At 40.7% G+C, this 21,052-nt stretch overlaps 1 protein-coding gene across 1 annotated transcript in view; it reads right to left on the bottom strand.

Annotated features, from left to right (window-relative positions):
• Nucleotides 1–5,480, bottom strand: part of ctr9 (CTR9 homolog, Paf1/RNA polymerase II complex component) — a 58,615-nt gene extending 53,135 nt beyond the window's left edge. Inside the window, exons 1-2 of the mRNA XM_072592467.1 lie at nt 5,381–5,480; nt 448–546 (exon numbers count right to left, since the gene is read on the bottom strand). Of these exons, the coding sequence (XP_072448568.1) occupies nt 448–546; nt 5,381–5,428 (147 nt within the window). The 5' untranslated portion in view covers nt 5,429–5,480. The remainder of the gene's footprint in view (nt 1–447; nt 547–5,380) is intronic.
• Between the last annotated feature and the right edge of the window lie 15,572 nt (nt 5,481–21,052).

The following is a 21,052-nucleotide window of genomic DNA, read 5'->3' as shown; positions in this document are numbered from 1 at the left end:
TGTGGTACTTTATCAAATGTCTTTTAAAAATTGACACAATCACACCTTTCTCCATTGCTTCATTGAACAATTCAATTAGAAACAACCATCCTCTATTTTATGTTGACTGCCACTTACAAATTTTCTAAGTAACAATTAATTTATCTTAGCTTCCATAAGATTGCCCACCACTGTTAGCCCAACTGACCAATTATAGGTTTATCTTTTTCTCAAACAGATATCTCAGGCAGATTAGAAGCTTGGGGTCACAGCCTCCACAATGTCAACTCCTCAGTTAGTTCATCAAGACACCTCAAGTAGACCAGGGACATTTCAACCAAGTGATGCCAACCTTTCAGTGACATTCTCTTATCTAAATTTCTCTTATTCAAATCGACGGTCAGATTTTTGCTGGATATTTATAATTGTCCTTCTTTACATCTCCGTAAGAAGTACTGAAATACAAACCGCCAAGGCCATCCATATGTGGAGCTGGGTGTGTTCTTGCTTGAGAATACTGATGACTTCATCTCCCTCTGGTAGCTGGTCAAAATCAAGCTCAATGACCTAAGGAACAACAGTGAAATATAGGTTAGATATGGCTATCCGCCACTCCCTTACAACCAATTAATGTTGCCATAGTGGTTATGTTACTGGACTAGTAATCCAGAGGCTGGACCAATGATCCACAGGCTTGAGTTTAAAAACAGATGGAAAATTTAAAATCAATAAAATAAAATAAAATAAAATATGAAAGAAAAAGGTGATCTTGGCAATAATAGCCGTCAAACTACTGTATTGTCACAAAACCTATCTAGTTCACTATCTGTTGTCTTTACTTGGTCTGTCCAATGTGACTCAAGATCAACAACTCACTGAAATGGCCTGGGAAGCTATTCATTTGAGTTCAAGACATCTCACCACTTCCTTACGGGCAACTTGGAATGGACAGTAAATGTTAACATGAATAACATCAGCCACATCTTGTGAATTCATTTTTAAAAACTGCTTAGCACCAGATCACTCTGCCAACAGAGGCAATACTCAAATAAAATGACTGGCCAAACTTCATCCTCATCTGTTTTCAGGAGGAAGCGTTTTCCTTGATTTATTTAATGGAGGCAGAAAATCTGAATTAAGTACAGAACACTCAAATTTTTAATATTATTATCTTTAAGAGTAAAAAACTGAGCTGAAGTTTCAGATGGGTACATTCCTTCAAGACAGTCTGCATTTATGGGAATATCCAAAATACTCCACAGAAATGTGGAAAACTGATCATTCAAAGTTTAGGAGGTAATCAACAGCTTAGTAATAAAGAACAATAACTTGCATTTATAAAGCACCTTTAACACAGTAAACCATGCCAAGATGCTTCACAGGATTCATTATAAAACAATTTGAGACAGAGCCATATAAACAGCTATTAGGACAGGTAACCAAAAACTTAGCCAAACAGGAAAGTTTTAAAGAGTGTATTAAAGAAAAAGAGGAGAGCCGGAAAAGTCTAGGGAAGGAGTTCCATAAATTCGGGTCTAAGTAGCTGAAGGCATGATTACCAATAGTGGAGTTTAGGGGATATGGAAGGATTTGAAAACAAGGATTTTAAAATCTATACATTGGCAGACACAGAGTAGAAGGGTAACAAGTCAATGCAGACATGTCCACTCAGAGTCATATAGCACGGAAACTGACCCTTTAGTCCATGCCAGTCACAATTCCAAACTGAATTAGTCCTTCTTGCTTGTGCTTGGGTCCATCAGTCCATATTCCTCCAAAGATTTCTTATTCAAATACTTATCCAGAAGTCTTTTAAACGTTGTGACTGTACCCACATCCATCACTTCCTCTCAAAGTTCATTCTGCACATGAACCACTGTGTAAAAAAAAATTGCCCCTCATGTTTTTTTAAAATCTTTCTCTTCTCACCTTAAAAATATACCCGAGTCTTGAAATCCCCCACCCTAAAGAAAAGTCACCTGCCGGTCACCTTATCTGTACCCCTCATTATTTTATAAACTTCTGAGGTTACCTCTCATTCTCCAGTGAAAAAGGTCCCAGCCTATCCAGCCTCTCCTTACAACTCAAACCCTCCAATCCCAGCAACATTCTGGCAAATCTCTTCTGAACCTCTCCAGCTTAATAATAACCTTCCTATAACAAGATGAGCGCAGGACACTGTACTCCAGAAAAGGCCTCACCCACATGACCTCAACATGACACCCCAACTCCTAACTCAAGAGTCTCAGCAATGAAGGCAAGCATACTAAATGCCTTCTTAACCACCCTGTCTAAATAGTCATAGACATGTACAGCACAGAAACAAACCATTCCATCCAAATCGTTCATGCCAACCAGATATCCTAAATTAATCTAGTCCCATTTGCCCGCATTTGGCCCATCTCCCTCTAAATCTTTGTATTCATATACATGTCCTGATGCCTTTTACATCTTGTAATTGTACCAGTTAAATCACTTCCCCGGTAGTTCATTTCATACATGCACCACCCACTGCATGAGAAAGTTGTCCCTTAGATCCCTTTTAGACCTTTCCCCTCTCACATTAAACCTATGCCTTTAGTTTTATGCAAATACAAACTTTAAAGAATTATGTACCAGAACCCCTAAGACTCTTTCTACAACACTGTCCAAGGTCCTACTTTTAATTGAATAAGTCTTGTCTTTGCTTGTTTTACCAAAATGCAATACCTTGCGTTTTTCCAAATTAAACTTCATTTGCCACTCTTCAGCCAATTGACCAAACTCATCAAGATCTCTATACCACCAATTTTGGTGTCATCCACAAACTTACTGACCTTGCTTTCTATATTCTCATCTAAATCATTTACATAAATGAAAAACGTAAGTGATCTTGCACCGATCCCTTGCAAATTTATTATGAGGTATAACTTCTCAATAAAATTAAGCCTCACTCAATCTTAAAGTAGTATGCCTCAGGATTTTCTTGACGTGTCCACCACCAGAAAATGAGTCTCTTTTCTCACCTCCCATTAAAGAATGCAAAATGAATACAGATGGAGCAACTCAAGTCCAGGTATCCAAATCCCAGCCATGTCTGAAAACTTGCCATTGTTGTACTCTTCAATGCATTAATTTTCGTTGAGTAAAATATTAAAAATAATTTAGTGGACAATTATGGCTAGAGGGCTGCATTGGTGCAGTGAGACTTCAGATAGGTTCTACTGCTTTCCTATCATTTTATCTTATGCTCCAAACTACCCTGACAGCATCCAACCTAACTTGTCCCGAACTACCATCAGCCCAACTGTTTGACCAAAGATCTCAAAATATTTGACATCTGACACACTTTGTTGCCAAGGCTGCGAGATTTGAGGTACTACAACTGGTTTCATTCAGTCCTGTTCATATGCTGCTAATCAAAGGACCAATTCCACTCCAAAACCAAATTTTATATTGGGTTCTCTACTCCCTCACCCAAAAGTCACATTTGCACATTGCTCATGATGCTTTCAATAATGTTTGTTGTGTCAACCAAAATAACACAATACTAGTCCCTCCAGCATTTACTTGATCCCTCCTTGCCCACTTATCCCATATTTTATAATTAGAGTCATAGACATGTTCAGCACATAAACAGACCCTTCGGTCCAACTCGTCCATGCTGGTATCCTAAACTAGTCTAGTCCCATTTGCCAGCTTTTCACCCATAACTCTTTAAATTCTGAAACAGATAATGCGTGCTTGCAATGCTCAGGCTACAATGGCATTATTTTAGCTGCATGTTGCATGAGGTAATTTTTGTTGACCTTTCTAATTAACCAAAAAGGAAGTATTAAGCTCTCATGGTCAGTTAGAAATTCTCTCTTTGGTGTAGAAACACAACTAATAAAAAGGACTAAAATCTGAAGAAACTCAAAGAACTTAACATTATCACTTTTGTTCAGTTATCATAAAATTAAACTGAGATGCAGAGTTCGGCAGCCATAACAGCAGCTTTCCTTTGAAAGCAAACAGAAAATGCTGAAAACACTTAGGCTTGGCAGCATCTATGGAAAGAGGAACAGTTAACATTTCTGGTCTGTGGCTTTTTATCACACCTTGATTTAAAATGTTAACTTCCTTTCTATCTCCACAGATGCTGTTGGATGCTACAAGCATTTTTGGTTTTTACTGCAGATTTCCAGCATGCACAGTATTTTTTTTTCTATTTTGTTTGGAACCTTTATTTAAAGCATTTCAGGTGGAATAATATTGTTTCTAATAGAGAGCTGTGACCTCTAATACATCAAACAAATCATTGATGAAGCTTATAAACCACCATCAATTGAAACATGTAAAATTCCTAAGTGTTTGACAAATTAGATAGAGATAAGTTTCCTTTCCCTTTGCTGGGGAATCTACAGTTTGTGGACGGTGTCATGAACTTTTGCTTCTGGAAGTCACTGCTATGCATGGACCTCTGGTGCCTGTACAGCTGGGAAGAAAATTAGAGGGAAGGCTGCTCAGAGGGTACAAACCTTTTGGAATTCCTATATCACAGAACTGTTTATACTCTGTAATTGAGTTTATTCAGACAGTGGTTGGTACATTTTTGGATACAAGGGAACACAGGGTAGGAGGCTGAGTTGAGGTACAAGAGCCCGAAAGTTTGAATAAATCATGTAAACCATACTTAACTAACTTTAAAATTTGAAAGCAGGGTCCAATTTCAGCTTTCTTCACCAAATCAGTTCACTTCCAAGAGTCTGTCTCTTGTCTTGTAAAATTGCTACAGTGGACATCACTGTAAAAGCTATAAGCATGGATAGCAGTTTCGAAAAACCCAAAGTTTGTGAAGATGAGCATGGAGACAACAAAAATAAGAGGACGACGTTGCCTTTACTAGTACCTTTCAGAATCTGAGGACATCCCAAACAGTTTACAGCCATGAACTGTCATTGCTTCTAAGTACTTATTACTAGGAAAGGTGTCAGCCAGTCGGGAGACAGGCAAAAAGATCCCATTGCCAAATGGCACACAGCAAGATCCAAATGACAAATTGGGACACAGTTAAAATCCGGGAGCTAAAGGGCATACGGCAAGATCCCGCAGCCGAGATTACTCAAACAACAATCCGACAGGGACCATATTATAAACTGTTCTTACTGATGTTAACTGAGAATAAAACTAATGCCAGGACTCCCGGGTCCCTCACCGCTCCCCATCCAGCAGTGGCCCCTGCACCTCTCACACTCCCCCCGGCCACAACAGGCGGGGCCTTCGGGGTAAAGTCTCGGCCGACAGCGCCTGATCGCCGAGCTTGGTCCCGCCCCGCGGTAACTCTCCCTCCTCCCGGCCGGCCGGCCGGCTTCCGGAGCCCTCCCCTCCTCCTCCTCCTCCTCCTCCTCCTCCTCCTCGCCGTACGCTGCCGGTCTCTCACCTCATCCGTGTCCCGGAGCGGGATCTCGATGGATCCGCGCGACAGCATCGCGGCCTCTCTAACCCCGGAGCCAGGGCCCAGCGTCTGCTTCCGGGGCACGGTGCGGACACCGGAAGCCGCTGGGCGGGGGGAAGAGAAAGGGGGTGGTACCAAGTGAGCGAGTTCCAGTGGGGTTACCACATGGAGGTGTGTGAAGGGAAAACTGTATGTCAGATAAATAATGTTTGCATTCAGTGGAAGAAGTTCATACAGCCTCTTGGGCCTGTTTTAAAATTCAGTTATATCAAGCCTTGGTCTCAGCTCTACTTTTCTGCATGTAATCTATAAACTTTAGGAACAAGGGAGGCCATTCAGCCCTTCGAGGATGTTTGCCTTCATTGTTCAGACCATTGAGTAAAGGAGTTGGGACGTCAGGATATTGACGAGGCCACTGTTCTGGTCGCCCTGGTATAGAAATGATATGAAATTGGAGAGGGTGCAGAAAAGATTAACAAGATCTTAGCTGGACTGGAGGATTTAAGTTATAATAAGAGGCTGGAACTTTCTTCACTGGAGCATAGGAAGTTGAAGGGTGACCTTGTAGAGGTTTATAAAATAATGAGGGGCATAGATAGGTGAGTAGCAAATGTATTTTCCCTAGGAGGGGGGAGTTTAAAACTAGAGGTCATAACTTTAAGGTGAGAGGAGAAATTTAAAAGGGACCCGAGGGGCAACTTTTTCACACACGCACAATGGTATGTGGAATGAACTGCTAGAGGAAGTGGTAGATGTCTCTATCTCAGTATCTTCTCGCACATTGGAGGCTCAGGCAGTGCCATTGGGAAAACAGGTAGCATAGTGACATTTGTGAGTGTGGTATCCCTGTGTGGCACCTTTAGTTTACATGCATGTCATAACACTGAGCCTACTCTAAACACAACGGTCAGGATTCAAGAATGGACCTTGACTGGTGATCTTTGTTACTTTTTGAATTGACTATTCCAAAGCACTCCTGGTGACCCTTCACCCTAGAAGTCATTCTAAGTTCTGCTACCCATGATCTTACTCAGACCAAATTAAATCTATCTATCATGCCTGTACTCAATTACCTTCTGGTGAAACAAGTGAATTTTAAAACTCTCATCCTTGCCTTCAAGTTTTTCTATTGCCCTCAGCCCTCATACCTCTCATCTTCTCCAGCCCGAGAACTTCCAAGATACCTGTGCTCCTCCAATTCAGGTATATTAAACATCCATGATTTTAATGGTTCTACTATTGGTGGCTGTATTTTTAGTTTCATATGCACTCAGTTCTGGAATTTACTCCTTAAAGTTCCATGGCTTCTACTTCAAACTGATGCAGGGAGCCTAGTGATGGGAGATAAGGAAATAGCAGGAGAACTTAACAAGTACTTTGCGTCAGTTTTCACAGTGGAAGACATGAGTAATATCCCAAAAATTAAAGGGTGTCACGGGGCTGAGTTGAGTATGGTTGCCATTACGAAAGAGAGAGTGCTAGAAAAGTTAAAAAGTCTTAAAATTGATAAATCTCCTGGCCCCGATGGGATACACCCTAGAGGTCTGAGAGAGGTTGCTGAGGAAATAGCAGAGGCATTGGTTGAGATCTTTCAAGAGTCACTGGAGTCAGGAAAGGTCCCGGATGATTGGAAGATGGCTGTAGTAACCCCCTTGTTCAAGAAAGGATCAAGGCAAAAGATGGAAAATTATAGGCCAATCAGCTTAACCTCGGTTGTTGGTAAAATTCTAGAATCCATCATTAAGGATGAGGTTTCTAAATTCTTGGAAGAGCAGAGTCTGATTAGAACAAGTCAACATGGATTTAGTAAAGGGAGGTCATGCCTGACAAACCTGTTGGAGTTTTTTGAAGAGGTAACAAGTAGGTTAGACCAGGGGAACCCAGTGGATCAGGTCTATCTGGACTTTCAAAAGGCCTTTGATAAGGTGCCACACGGGAGGCTGCTGAGCAAGGTGAGGGCCCATGGTGTTCGAGGTGAGCTGCTGGGATGGATTGAGGATTGGCTATCTAACAGAAGGCAGAGAGTTGGGATAAAAGGTTCTTTTTCAGAATGGCAGCCGGTGACGAGCGGTGTCCCGCAGGGTTCGGTGCTGGGGCCACAGCTGTTCGCATTATATATTAATGATTTGGATGAGGGAACCGGGGGCATTCTAGTGAAGTTTGCCGATGATACGAAGTTAGGTGGACAGGCAGGTAGTACTGAGGAAGTGGGGAGGCTACAGAAGGATCTAGACAGGTTGGGAGAGTGGTCCAGGAAATGGCTGATGGAATTTAACGTGAGCAAGTGTGAGGTCTTGCACTTTGGCAAAAAGAATAAAAGCATGGACTACTTTCTAAATGGTGAGAAACTTAATAAAGCCAAAGCACAAAGGGATCTGGGAGTGCTAGTCGAGGATTCTCTAAAGGTAAACATGCAGGTTGAGTCTGTGATTAAGAAAGCGAATGCAATGTTGTCTCTTATCTCAAGAGGGTTGGAATATAAAAGCAGAGATGTACTACTAAGACTTTATAAAGCTCTGGTTAGGCCCCATTTGGAGTACTGTGTCCAGTTTTGGTCCCCACACCTCAGGAAGGACATACTGGCACTGGAACGTGTCCAGCGGAGATTCACACGGATGATCCCTGGAATGACAGGTCTAGCATATGAGGAACGGCTGAGGATACTGGGATTGTATTCGTTGGAGTTTAGAAGATTAAGGGGAGATCTAATAGAGACGTACAAAATAATACATGGCTTTGAAAAGGTGGATGCTAGAAAATTGTTTCTGTTAGGCGAGGAGACTAGGACCCGTGGACACAGCCTTAGAATTAGAGGGGGTCATTTCAGAACGGAAATGCGGAGACATTTCTTCAGCCAGAGAGTGGTGGGCCTGTGGAATTCATTGCCACGGAGTGCAGTGGAAGCCGGGACGCTAAATGTCTTCAAGGCCGAGATTGATAGGTTCTTGTTGTCTAGAGGAATTAAGGGCTACGGGGAGAACGCTGGCAAGTGGAGCTGAAATGCGCATCAGCCATGATTGAATGGCGGAGTGGACTCGATGGGCCGAATGGCCTTACTTCCACTCCTATGTCTTATGGTCTTATCCTTGAATTCATAAACCTTCCTGCCTCAGTTGACCGATTGTCTCTGCCTGCACCTTTCCCACTGAACTCCTCTCTTCTTATAAGACCATAAGACATAGGAGTAGAAATTAGGCCATTCAGCCCATCAATCTGCTCTGCCATCAATCATGGCTGATAAGTTTCTCATCCCATTCTTACTGTAACCTTTGATACTCAAGAACCTATCTGTCTCAGCCTTAAATATACTCAATGACCTGGCCTCCACAGTCTTCTGTGACAATGAATTCCATTCATTCACCATTCTGGCTGAAGAAGTTTCTCCTTATCTCAGTTCTAAAAGGTCTTCCCTTTACTCCTAGGCTATGCTGTTAGTCCTAAGCTTTCCTATTAATGGAAACATCTTCCCAACATCCACTCTGTCCAGGCCATTCAATATTCTGTATGTTACAATTAGATTCACCCCATCCTTCTAAACTCCATCGAGTATAAACCCAGAGTCCTCAAACATTCCTCATACATTAACCTTTTCATTCCTGGGACCATTCTCATGAACCGCTTTTGAATGTACTCCAGGGCCAGTACATCCTTCCTGAGATATGGGGCCCAAAACTGTGGACAAAACTCCAAATGTGGTCTGATCAGAGCCTTATAGAGCCCCAGAAGTACATCCGTGCATTTATATTCAAGTCCTCTCAAAATAAAATGCCATCACTGCATTTGCCTTCCGAACTACTGACTCAACCTGCAAGTTTATCTTGAGAGAACTCTGGAGAATCCTGGACGAGAACTCCCAAGAGTCTTTGCACTTCAGACTTCTGAATTTTCTCCCCATTTAGAAAATAGTCCATGCCTCTATTCTTCCTTCCAAAGTGCATGGCCTCACACTTTCCCATGTTGTACTCCATTGGCCACTTCTTTGCCCACTTTCCTAACCTGTCCAAATCCTTCTGCAGCTTCCCTGCCTCCTCAATGCTACCTGTCCATCTGCCTATCTTTGTATCGTCTGCAAACTTAACCAGAATGCCCTCAGTTCCTTCATCTAGATCTTTAATGTATAAAGTGAATAGTCCCAACACCGAGCCTTGCGGAACATCATTTGTCACTTATTGCCATCCTGAGAAGGACCTTTTATCCCCACTCTTTGCTTTCTGCCAGACAGCCAAGCTTCTATCCACGCTAGCACCTTGCCTCTGACACCATGGGCTCTTAGCTTACTCAGTAGACTCCTGTGCAGCATCTTGTCAAAGGCCTTCTTGAAGCCCAGGTAGATAATATCCATTGGCTTTCCTTGGTCTAACCTGTTCATTACTTCCTTAAAGAATTCTAGAAGATTTGTCAGGCATGGCCTCCCCTTGATGAAACCATGCTGTCTTTGTCATATTTTACCATATACTTTCAAGTGTTCAGAAGTCTCATCCTTCAGAATGGATTCCAGGATCTTACCCATCACTGAGGTTAGGCTAATTGGGTCTGTCATTTTTCATCTTTTGCCTTACTCCCTTTTTAAATGGAGGTGTCATGTTAGCAATTTTCCAGTCCTCTGGAACCCTTCCTGATCTAGTAATTTCTGAAAGATCACCACTAACACTTCCACTATCGCTTCAGCTAGCTCCCTCAGAACTCTGGGGTGGAGTCCATTTGGTCCAAGTGATTTATTCAACTTCAGGCCATTCAGTTTTTCTAGCATCTTGTCCTTGGCAATGGCCACCACACTTAGTTCTGCCTGAGTTATCTTGAGTCTTATCTTGACTCTATCCTGTCCCCATTTGGTCCAGGAACTCCCCACCTACGTTTTGGACACAACCCAAGGCCCTCCACCTTTTCCATAACTTTGAATTCTCCAGCCCCCAATACCTCATCTTCACCATCGACATCTAGTCTCTCTAAATCTGTATTTCCCATGAGGAGGGCCTCAAAGACCTCTGTTTCTTCCTCTCCGATAGACCCAACCTGTCCCCCTCCACCAACACTCTCAGCTTCTCCCTTAATAACTTTTTCTTTCAATCCTCCCACTTCCTACAAGCCAGCTGGGTGGCTAGGGGTAACCACATTGGTCTGAGCTATGTCTGCCTCTTCGTAGGATACATGGAACAGTCTTTCTTCCACAGCTACACCAGCAGCATCCCCCACCTTTTCCACCGCTACACTGATTAATGTATCGGCACCGCCTCATGCTTCCACAAGGAGCTGAAGTTCATCTACTTCACCCACATCTTCCATCCTTACCTCAAATTCACCTGGACCATCTCTGACACTTTCTCCTGGACCTCTCTGTCTCCATCTCCGGCAACTGACTCAGCACCGACATCTGTTTCTCCTGATATAGTCTTCTCTACTTCGAAGAGACCGAGTGCAAACTTGGGGACCAGTCAGGGAACATCTATGATTTATATGCTCCAGTGAACCCCATCTTTCAGTTGCCAGCCATTTTAACTCCCCCTCCCACTCCCAAGACGGTGGGCCTCCTCCACCATCAAAATAAGGCGGCGTATAAACTGGAGGAAAACACCTCATCTTCAACCTCAGGGGCTTACAACCATATGGCCTTAACATAGAATTCATGAGCATTCAAATCTCCCTCATCCCAGGTCCAGCCTACCCTCTCAGTCTCTTGCCTTTGACTTGATCTAACCTATCTCCCTTCCTTCCCATCTATCCACTCCACCCTTCCCACTGACCAATCACAATCACCTGCATCTACCTATGCCATCTGACCTACCATCTCCCCAACCTCGCCCTCCCTCTATTTATTGACCTACTGTGATCTGCTGTGCTTTTTCCAGCTCCACACTTTATGCATGATCCTTCAAGTAAAATGTTTAACTCTATTGAATGTTATAAAGTTAAACATTTTACTTGAAGGCTTCAGCACCCCAGAAAATCCTGGGGCACGTTTCTAGAATTTTGATAAATATACAGCAGATTATGGATTGTGGAGATTGATCTTTATACAGTATACCTAATTTCAAAGGGTGAACTGTGTTATCTTTCAGCAACCTTTATTCAGTTTCTTTTCCTACATTATTTTTAAAGCCAACTTTAGAAATATAGGAACAGGAGAAACTCTATTCATTCTTCAAATCTATTCTGCCATTCAATGAGGTCTCAGCTGGCATGTTTTCAGTGATGATAATGTAAAAGAAACCTTCAGCGTCAAGACTGAAATCAACAGGGATGTATCATTGACTCCATTTTCATCGCCACCATTCTTCACATTGTTAGGAATAAGCTTCCCAGTGGTGTGGACGTCATGTACAGGATAGACAGAAAACATTGCAACCTCAATTGCTTGAAATCCAAGAGGGAAATTACACTGACATCACTTGTGGAATTTCAGTATGCAGATGAAAATGTTATCTCCACTCCATCCTTTGTGTGTAGAAGTGCTTCTTAACATCTCTTCTGAATAATCTGGACCTAATTTGCAGACTATGCCTCGTCGCCCTAGAATTGCTAACCAGTGCAAATAGTTTATCTACCCATCTTTCCCTATTAATATCTTGAAGGCTTCGATCAGATCACCCTTTAACCTTCTGTATTCCCGAGAAAACAGGCCTAAATTATATAATTCTTTCTCATAACTTAACCTCTGCAGTCCATGTATCATTCTTAAATTTTGATGTTCCTAGTAGTTTAAAAACCTCTCTCAGCTCTGAATATATTCAATGATTCAGCTTCCACATCTCTCTGGGATTGAAATTTCTTCCTCTTCTCTACCTTAAATGGAGAAGCTATTCAAAATCAACATTAGGAAATGCCTCTCAGCAGCTACAATGCCAGCTGTTATATGTTTCAATAAGAACATCTCTATTCCAAGCAGTGTAGTTCCAACCTACTCAACATTTCCCCATAAGCCAATCTTTTCATCACAGGAACCAATCTAATGACGCTTCTGTGAACTCTTTCCAATTCAAGTAAATCCATCCTTCAATGAACAGATAAAAATGTATGCCAAAGTATAGATATCACCTCAACAGCACCCTGTACAGTTCTAGCACGTGTCCCCATTTTATATTTCATCCCCTTGCAATAAAGGCTAATATTCCATTTGCCTTCTTAAATTACTTGTTATACCTCCAAACTTTGTTTTATGTTTGATGTACAGAATGCTCAGATTCTTTATTAAGGTCTTCCTTAATCTCTTTATTTGTGCTTCCGATTTTATCAAAATGGACAATCATAAAATGGATCAATTTCAGACATTCTGTTCCTGGTGAAGAAGGATGATACTAACCTACTACAACAGGAACATAGATAGGCTAATGGGATGGGCAGACATGTGACAAAATAGAATTTTAATTTAGATGTGAGTTTTTTTTTTAGCCAAAAGAATAAGGGAGGCAATATAGGCTAAATCACACAGGGACAGAGGGTCCTTGGAAATGCAAATTCTTAGATTTTTGAATGCTTTGAGAGAGCAGCTAGCAAACCATATGGGATCTTAAAGTTCACATGTAGATGGCAAGTACAAAAGCAGGGAAGTTAATGCTGAACTTCTATACTTCTCTGGATTGGCCACAACTAGAATACTTGAATATTGCTGATAAGTGAAACATGTGGCTGATTAAGTTTTACACTCATTGCAATGAACCCCAAATTTCAAACAGTGACAACAATTACAGGAGAAAGGGCTGCACATTGGTGGCAAGTGGATTCTGATTGACTGAGGCATATCCATGGACAAAGCAATTGAAAACCAGTAGCTCCCTCAGCTCCTAGGTATAGCAAAAAAAGATGGAAGGCTTGAACATACTCCTTTTGTTTGTAGAAATTGGTTCTCTGTGTTTGAACATAGGTAATTTCTAGTAAGAGCGAATGAATCATGAGCTCGACTGATTGTTTGCTAATGTAGCCAATAGTGCACTCAAGATTATTCAGAAAGAGCTGTCCTGTCTGAATCACACCTCACATCATCATTTGGGCTATCCAAATCCCAGGATTTTTGAATTTGGTCCATAATCTGTCATTTCAACTAACAAAAGGAGCATTCTACTTGGATCAATCAGCCAGTCATTGGATGTGTAGCTTATGCATCTGGCATCACTTCAGTTAGGTTGGCTGCAATTAAGAATCAAGGACTTGTTAATGATGAACCTCGGGAATGTGCCAAGTCCACCACTGATTGGGAAAAAAATGCATAAGAAAGAACTATGTGAGGAGCAAGTGCAAGTGCAATACATGCAGAAAAAGACAAAAGGGAATTCCAACAAAATCAGTTAGTTCATCCATGCAGGCATTAAGGAAAGCCATGCAGGTCTGCTATTAGGTTCCACAATCACTTTAGAATTCACAATAGATGATATACACTTGCAAGGATTGGCCATCTTTGAACATGAGGAGAAACCAAAGACAACAATAATTTTCTAAATGTCATGCTACTACTTTGTGCCATGGATTACTGTATTTTCAGCCACAAATGTAGACTAACTGGCCTAATGCTTCCTGTTTTCTGTGTCTCTCACTTATAGAGATATTTGTTGAAAATTCCAAACTGCTGGGGCAGTTCCAGAATCTAAGGAATTTTAAATAAAAAGATATTTCCAAAACACTTTACAGCCAATTAACATAGTTTTGAAGTGAGATCACTGCTGTTCTGCAGGAAATGAGGCAGTCAATTTATAGACAGCAAACTTCCACAACAGCAATGTGACAACTACAACCACTTTTTATTATGTTGATTAAGGAAGATTTTTGGAAGATTTCAAGTGATAAATTTGTATTCTCTGCAGCCATTTCTTTTAAGATTCTAAGATTCTGGTCATCAGGTCCTGGGGTCTTGTCAACTTTTAGTTCTATTGGCGTGTCTAATACTGTTTCTCTCATGCTACAGTTTTTTTCTTTTTGTCCTAAATTTTCAACTATTCATTAATGCAATGCTCTTTCTGCTTTCTACAGTGAATACCAACATAAAATATTTTTCATAATCTGTAATTTACATACTTCCCTCAATCAATTCCCTAGGAGAAAGTGAGGACTGCAGATTCTGGAGATCAGAGTCGAGAGCATGTTGTTGGGAAAGCACAGCAGATCAGGCAGCATCCGAGGAGCAGGAGAATCGACGTTTCGGGCATAAACCTGATTCATTCCTGATGAAGGGCTTATGCCCGAAGCGTCAATTCTCCTGCTCCTCAGATGCTGCCTGACCTGCTGTGCTTTCCCAGCAACACACTCTCAATGAATTCTTGAACCTCATTCATGCAAGTGATATTTGCACCACACAAATGTCATACTATGACCATCGCCAATACGAGGCACTCTAACCACCACAGGAAAAAGTGGCCCACTTTATTTGCACCACACCCACAAATATCCATTCTCTCCACCACCAGCGCTCAGGATCTGCAGCTTGTACCATATACAAGATGCACCACAGAAATTCATCAAAGATCCTCAGACAGCATCTTTCAAACCCACAATCACTTCCATCCAGAAGGACAAGGGGGGCAGATACACGGGAACACCATCACCTACAGTTTCTCACCAAGCCACTCACTCTCTTAACGTGGAAATATATCGCAGTCCCTTCGCTGTTGCTGGGTCAGAATCATGGATTTCTGTCCTGAACAGCATTGTAGGTCAACCCACTGCAGGTTGACTACAGTGGTTCAAGAAGACAACTCACCATTACCTTCTCAAGGGCAACTAGGAGTGGGCAGTAAATGCTGGCCAGCCAGCAATGTCCACATCCATTGAATGAACAACAAAAATCCACTAAAGGAACAATAGTTACTTTAGCTACTCCCTTTGTACACTTATAGATTCTGAACTTTTATATATCTTTCCAGTTTATTTGTTAAATCTATGTTCTCCTTTTTATGACTTATTACTTGTATTTTGTGGAATCTAAACATTTCCCAAACCTCCAGCCTACCACTAATCTTTACAGTATTGCATGCCTTTTTATTCAATTGCTACCATCCTTACTTTCCTCACTAACCCTAAGATGGTTTATCCCTGTCATAGCTTCTTTCTTTCTCAATGGAACTACATAGCTGATGCAAGTTATAGAGTGTCTCCTTAAATGTCTGTAACCACTTATGTATCGAATCACCTTTTAATCTATTTTTCACTTTAGCCAACCCTTGTGTTCATCTCTTATAATTGTCTTTATTTAAATTAAAGACACTAGACCACATTTCTCACCATCAAACTAAATGTGAAATTATAATATGTTATGGCCTCTTATCCCTGGAACAACCTTTATCATGAGATCATTAATTAGAGTCAAAGAGATGTACAGCACGGAAATAGACCCTTCAGTTCAACCCGTCCATGCCAACCAGATATTCCAAACCAATCTAGTCCACCTGCCAGCACCCGGCCCATACCCCTCCTAACCCTTCCTATTCATGTACACATCCAAAATGCCTTTTAACTGTTGCAATTGTACCAGCCTCCACCACTTCCTCTGGCAGCTCATTCCATACACGCACCACCCTCTGCGTGAAAATGTTGCCTCTTAGGTCTCATTTATATCTTTCCTCTCTCATCCTAAACTATGCCGTCCAGTTCTGGACTCCCCCACCCCAGAGAAAAGACTTTGTCTATATACCCTATCCATTTCCTTCATGATTTTGTAAACCTCTGTAAGGTCCCCGACGCTCCAGGGAAAACAGCCCCAGCCTGTTCAGCCTCTCCCTATAACTCAAATCCTCCATCCCTGGCAACATCCTTGTAAATCTTTTCTGAATCCTTTCAAGTTTCACAACATCTTTCATGATAGGAAGGAGATCAGAATTGCTCGCAATATTCCAACAGTGGCCTTATCAATGTCCTGTTCAGCTGCAACATGACTTCCCAACTCCTGTACTTAATACTCTGACCAATAAAGGAAAGCATACCAACGCATTCTTCACTATCATATCTACCTGCGACTCCACTTTCAAGGAGCTATGAACCTGCACTCCAAGGTTCAGCAACACTTTCTAAGACCTTACCATTAAGTGTATAAGTCCTGCTAAGATTTGCTTTCCCAAAATGTAGCACCTCGCATTTATCTTAATTAAACTCCATATGCCACTTCTCATTCCATTGGCCCATCTGATCAAGATCCTGTTGTAATCTTCTTCGCTGTCCACTACACCTCCAATTTTGGTGCCATCTGCAAACTTACTAACTGTACCTCTTATGCTCACATCCAAATCATTTATACAAATGAAGAAAAGTAAAGGGCCCAGTACCGATCCTTGTGGCACTGCACTGATCACAGGCCTCCAGTCTGAAAAACAACCCTCCTCCACCACCCTCTGTCTTCTACCTATGAGCCAGTTCTGTATCCAAATGGCTAGTTCTCTCTGTATTCCATGAGATTTAACCTTGCTAATCAGTCTCCCATGGGGAACCTTGTCGAACACCTTACCGAAGTCCATATAGATCACATCTACCATTCTGCCCTCATCAATGCTCTTTGTTACTTCTTCAAAAAAATCTATCAAGTTTTTGAGACGTGATTTCCCACGCACAAAGCCATGTTGACTATCCCTAATCAGTCCTTGCCTTTCTAAATACAAGTACACCCTGTCTTTCAGGATTCCCTCCAACAACTTGCCCACCACCAATGTCAGACTCACTGATCTATAGTTCCCTGGCTTATCCTTACCACCCTTCTTAAACAGTGGCACCACGTTAGCCAACTCCAGTCTTCTGGCATCTCACCTCTGACTATCGATGATACAAATATCTCAGCAAGAGGCCCAGCAATCACTTCCCTAGCTTCCCACAGAGTTCTAGGGTACACCTGATCAGGTCCTAGGAATTTATCCACATTTATGCATTTCAAGACATCCAGCACTTACTCCTCTGTAATATGGACATTTTTCAAGATGTCACCATCTATTTCCCTACATTCTATATCTTCCATGTCCTTTTCCACAGTAAATACTGATGCAAAATACTCGTTTGGTATCGCTTCCATTTTCTGCGGCTCCACACAAAGACCACCTTGCTGATGTTTATGGGGTTCTATTCTGTCCCGAGTTATCCTTTTGTGCTTAATATATTTGTAAAAACCCTTTGGATTCTCCTTAATTCTATTTGCCAAAGTTATTTCTTGTCCCCTTTTTGCCCTTCTGATTTCCCTCTCAAGTATACTCCTACTGCCTTTATATTCTTCTAAGGATTCACTCGATCTATCCTGTCGTTACCTGACATATGCTTCCTTCTTTTTCTTAACCAAACCCTCAATTTTTTTTAGTTATCCGGCATTCCCTATACCTGCCAGCCTTTTCTTTCACCCTAACAGGGATATACTTTCTCTGGATTCTCGTTATCTCATTTCTGAATACTTCCCATTTTCCAGCTGTCCCTTTACCTGTTGTCATCTGTCCCCAATCAGCTTTTGAAAGTTCTTGCCTAATACCTTTAATCCTGTTTCATTACAATTTTCCAGCACCAAAAGTACCAGTATTTCCTGGGTTACTTCCACAATGTACAGTTCTTAGAGACTGTCCCAAACAGATTCTATGAGCTTATCCTTAAACGTATCTTTGCCAATTTGATTTGATCAAACATTTTGAAGGTAAAAATTACCCACAATTATTGGAATGGCTTTCTTATCTTTTTTTCCCCCACTTTTATAGAGCCAAATTTCTAATTTCTGAGCTGTAATTTCTATGTAACTGCTAGGAGAGAAGTTGGAACACCAAGATTAGAGTTGCAAGATCATCACCCATGTGTTCTCTTACCAATATGGTTCCAAGCCTGACAATGCATCAACTTTAAAATTCAAATATGCTCAAAATCCTTTATCCTCTCTTAACTCTAACCACCTCCAGCCTACAAAGCATCTGAAATATCTGCAATAAAATATTAAATGGCGGATTAATTGAAGTGCTTAATATGCTTAAAGGATGTGATGGCTCGGTGGACAAGGGTGTGAACTCAGAGCAATGGGGCAGAATTAAATGAGCTAAACTATTCAGGAGTAATCAGGAAGCACTTCTTCACACAAAGAGTAGTGTAAATCTGGAACACTGCACCAAATGTTGTTGAGGCTCAGAGTCAAATGATAAATGTAAAAGTGAAATTGATAGCATTTTGTTGGTGTTAACGTCTGTGGAATTAAGGTACAAATCAGCAATTATCTTATCGAATGACAGAGCAGTCTTGAAGGGGCTGAATGGTTTCTTCCCGTTCCCATGGTTTGAAGCCATTATTTATTTTGGTGGTTTTAACGCATGGATTGGCTGGAACAGAAAAGATTGGAACTGTCATTGTCAGCTGCTTTTGAAGTAAGGTTTGATTCATTCAATACGACACCAGCATTCATCGACGATCGTGTAATTTCTAGTGATTTTCTTTCAATATTTGATATGTATTCCAGAGTAGGAAGGTTTGTGTGAAATTGTCGAAATTGTGATGTGCTAAATTTCATTAATCCCAAAACTATTTTAACTTGAATAAATATATTGCCTTCATAAGCCTGGAGTTAGTTCTTTTTTAACGGAGGAACTGGATATTTATGGCCTGAAATGTTTGTAAAAGGTAAAATTCTCTTAATATTTCTCATTGTGTTTGTGCTTCTTTCAATATAAATGTTTATTGCCAGTAATTTCCCAATCCAGTCTCCAGAAATCTTTGGTTCTTGCAACAGGTTCTGTTCACTATCTGTATTTTGTCCACCAGTTTATTTGGGGTTACCCATGTAACCTGAGTATCTTGCGATAATGACTATGTTACTCATACAAATACAGAGCATGAAATACTGGAAAGACAAAATATAACATTAGCATTTATAAAAGGTCAAGGCTAATGTTCGGGAGTGTAGAACCTTTATCAGACTTATATTGCATAAATAGGCCCTTGGTCAGGCAGATGCATATTGCTGTTAAGAGTACATTGTGTATATTGTAAACTATTCATGTACATATATTGTATGTACAGCCCAATATTAGTAATTTTTTTTTGTTGGTAAGTAATTGCATTTATGTAATACTTTTAACAATAAAACAATCAAGACTCTTCACAAAACAAGAGTTTTAGGAAACAAAATTTGACACCAAATCACATAAGGCAATATCAGGGCAGATGACCAAAAGCTTAGTAAAAGAGGTAGACTTTAGGAAGTGTTAAAGGAAGAGAGAGAGAGAAAGTTAGAGAGGCAGAACAATCTAGTGTGGGAGTTCTAGAGCTTAGTTCCTGGCAGCTGAAGGTGGAGCAATTGAAATTAAGGATGTTGAAGAGTCCAAATTAGAGAAGCACAAAGATGTAAGACCATTGTAGGGCTGGAGGTTATAGAAGCATGCAAGGGTGAAGTCATTAAGGGATTAGAAAACAAGGATGAATATTTTAAAGTTAATCCATGTCTTAACCAGTAGCCAGTGTAAACCAGTCAGGATAGAGAAAACTGATGAACTGTACTTGATGCAAATTGGGCAGAAGGGTTTTGAATAACCTTAAGTTTGCAGAGAGCATATGGGAGGCCAGGCAGTTATGTGTTAATGTAGTCAAGTTTACCAGTAACAAAGTCATAGATAAGGAACAAATATACATTGCATGTGTAGGTCAAGATACACATCATGGGTGATGTATGCATTGCAGTTTACTGTCTTTAAAAGTTCTCCCCATCTGTATCTTAAAAAAAAAATCCATGGACAGGTAAAACAATTACCTATTTTTGGAGAATAAATTGTAAAACAAAAGCTGGTCATTCAGCCTAACTGATCCAGGTTGATTTTTATATTTTGTGCAAGCTTCTTCTACCTCTTTTCAACTCTCACTATCAGTCTATTCTTCTATTCTCTGCCCTTCTGTATTTATCTAGCTTCCCTTTAAATGGATCCATTTTAATTACCTCAACTATTCCATGTGGTGGTGAGTTCCACTAACTCATTAATCTCTCAGTGAAAGTCTTGTTATGAATTATCTGTTGGATTTATTTGTGACTATCTTATTTGTATACTCCTTAGTTCTTGTCTTCCTAACAAGTCTACCATATTAAACTCTTTTATAACCTTAAAGACCTTTAACAGATCCTCCAACCTTCTCTTTTTCGAGACAAAAGAATTCCAATCTGTTCAATCTTTCCTCCTATGTCCTCTCAGTTTTGCTGTAAGTCTAGTAAATCCTTTTTAACCTCTTCCAGCTTGTTTGCTGTAAATACTTTGTGATAATCTAATCCAATTCAATTTTTACATTACAGGAAATGCCAGTCTTCTGATTCTCCCTAATGTAATAACTCAAATAGTCCATCCGTCACATTCAAGATGAGGGCTACTACTTGTTCTCTTAAACTGGCTTTCAGTTGCTTGATCAGGTTGAAGAGGGATTTTTTTGAGTTTCTTTCCCCTTATTTTGGACATGGATTTTATCTGTTTCTTTCCCTCTTCTATGATATTACAATATTGCAAGGGGTGGGAATTATTTAGTCATGATGCTCTGGTCATCATAGTGTGGAACCGTGTCCATGGACCAGTTATTCTTTTTTTCCCTGCCTGTCAATTTTGTACTTTTGTACATGTTCCATTATTTTAAAGACCTCAATCAGATCTCCAGAGGTTCTATGTTCTTGTGAAGAAACAAGCCTCAATTTTCTAAAATTATTGTGGAAAATGAGGACCTTTAGAGTTAAGTATTAATGAGCCACTAATACCTAAC

Source organism: Chiloscyllium punctatum, chromosome 22, assembly GCF_047496795.1.
Source record: "Chiloscyllium punctatum isolate Juve2018m chromosome 22, sChiPun1.3, whole genome shotgun sequence".
NCBI classification, from domain to species: domain Eukaryota; kingdom Metazoa; phylum Chordata; class Chondrichthyes; order Orectolobiformes; family Hemiscylliidae; genus Chiloscyllium; species Chiloscyllium punctatum.
Note: the sequence above shows the minus strand (reverse complement) of the source record. Positions and strands in the feature narration are given on the sequence as shown.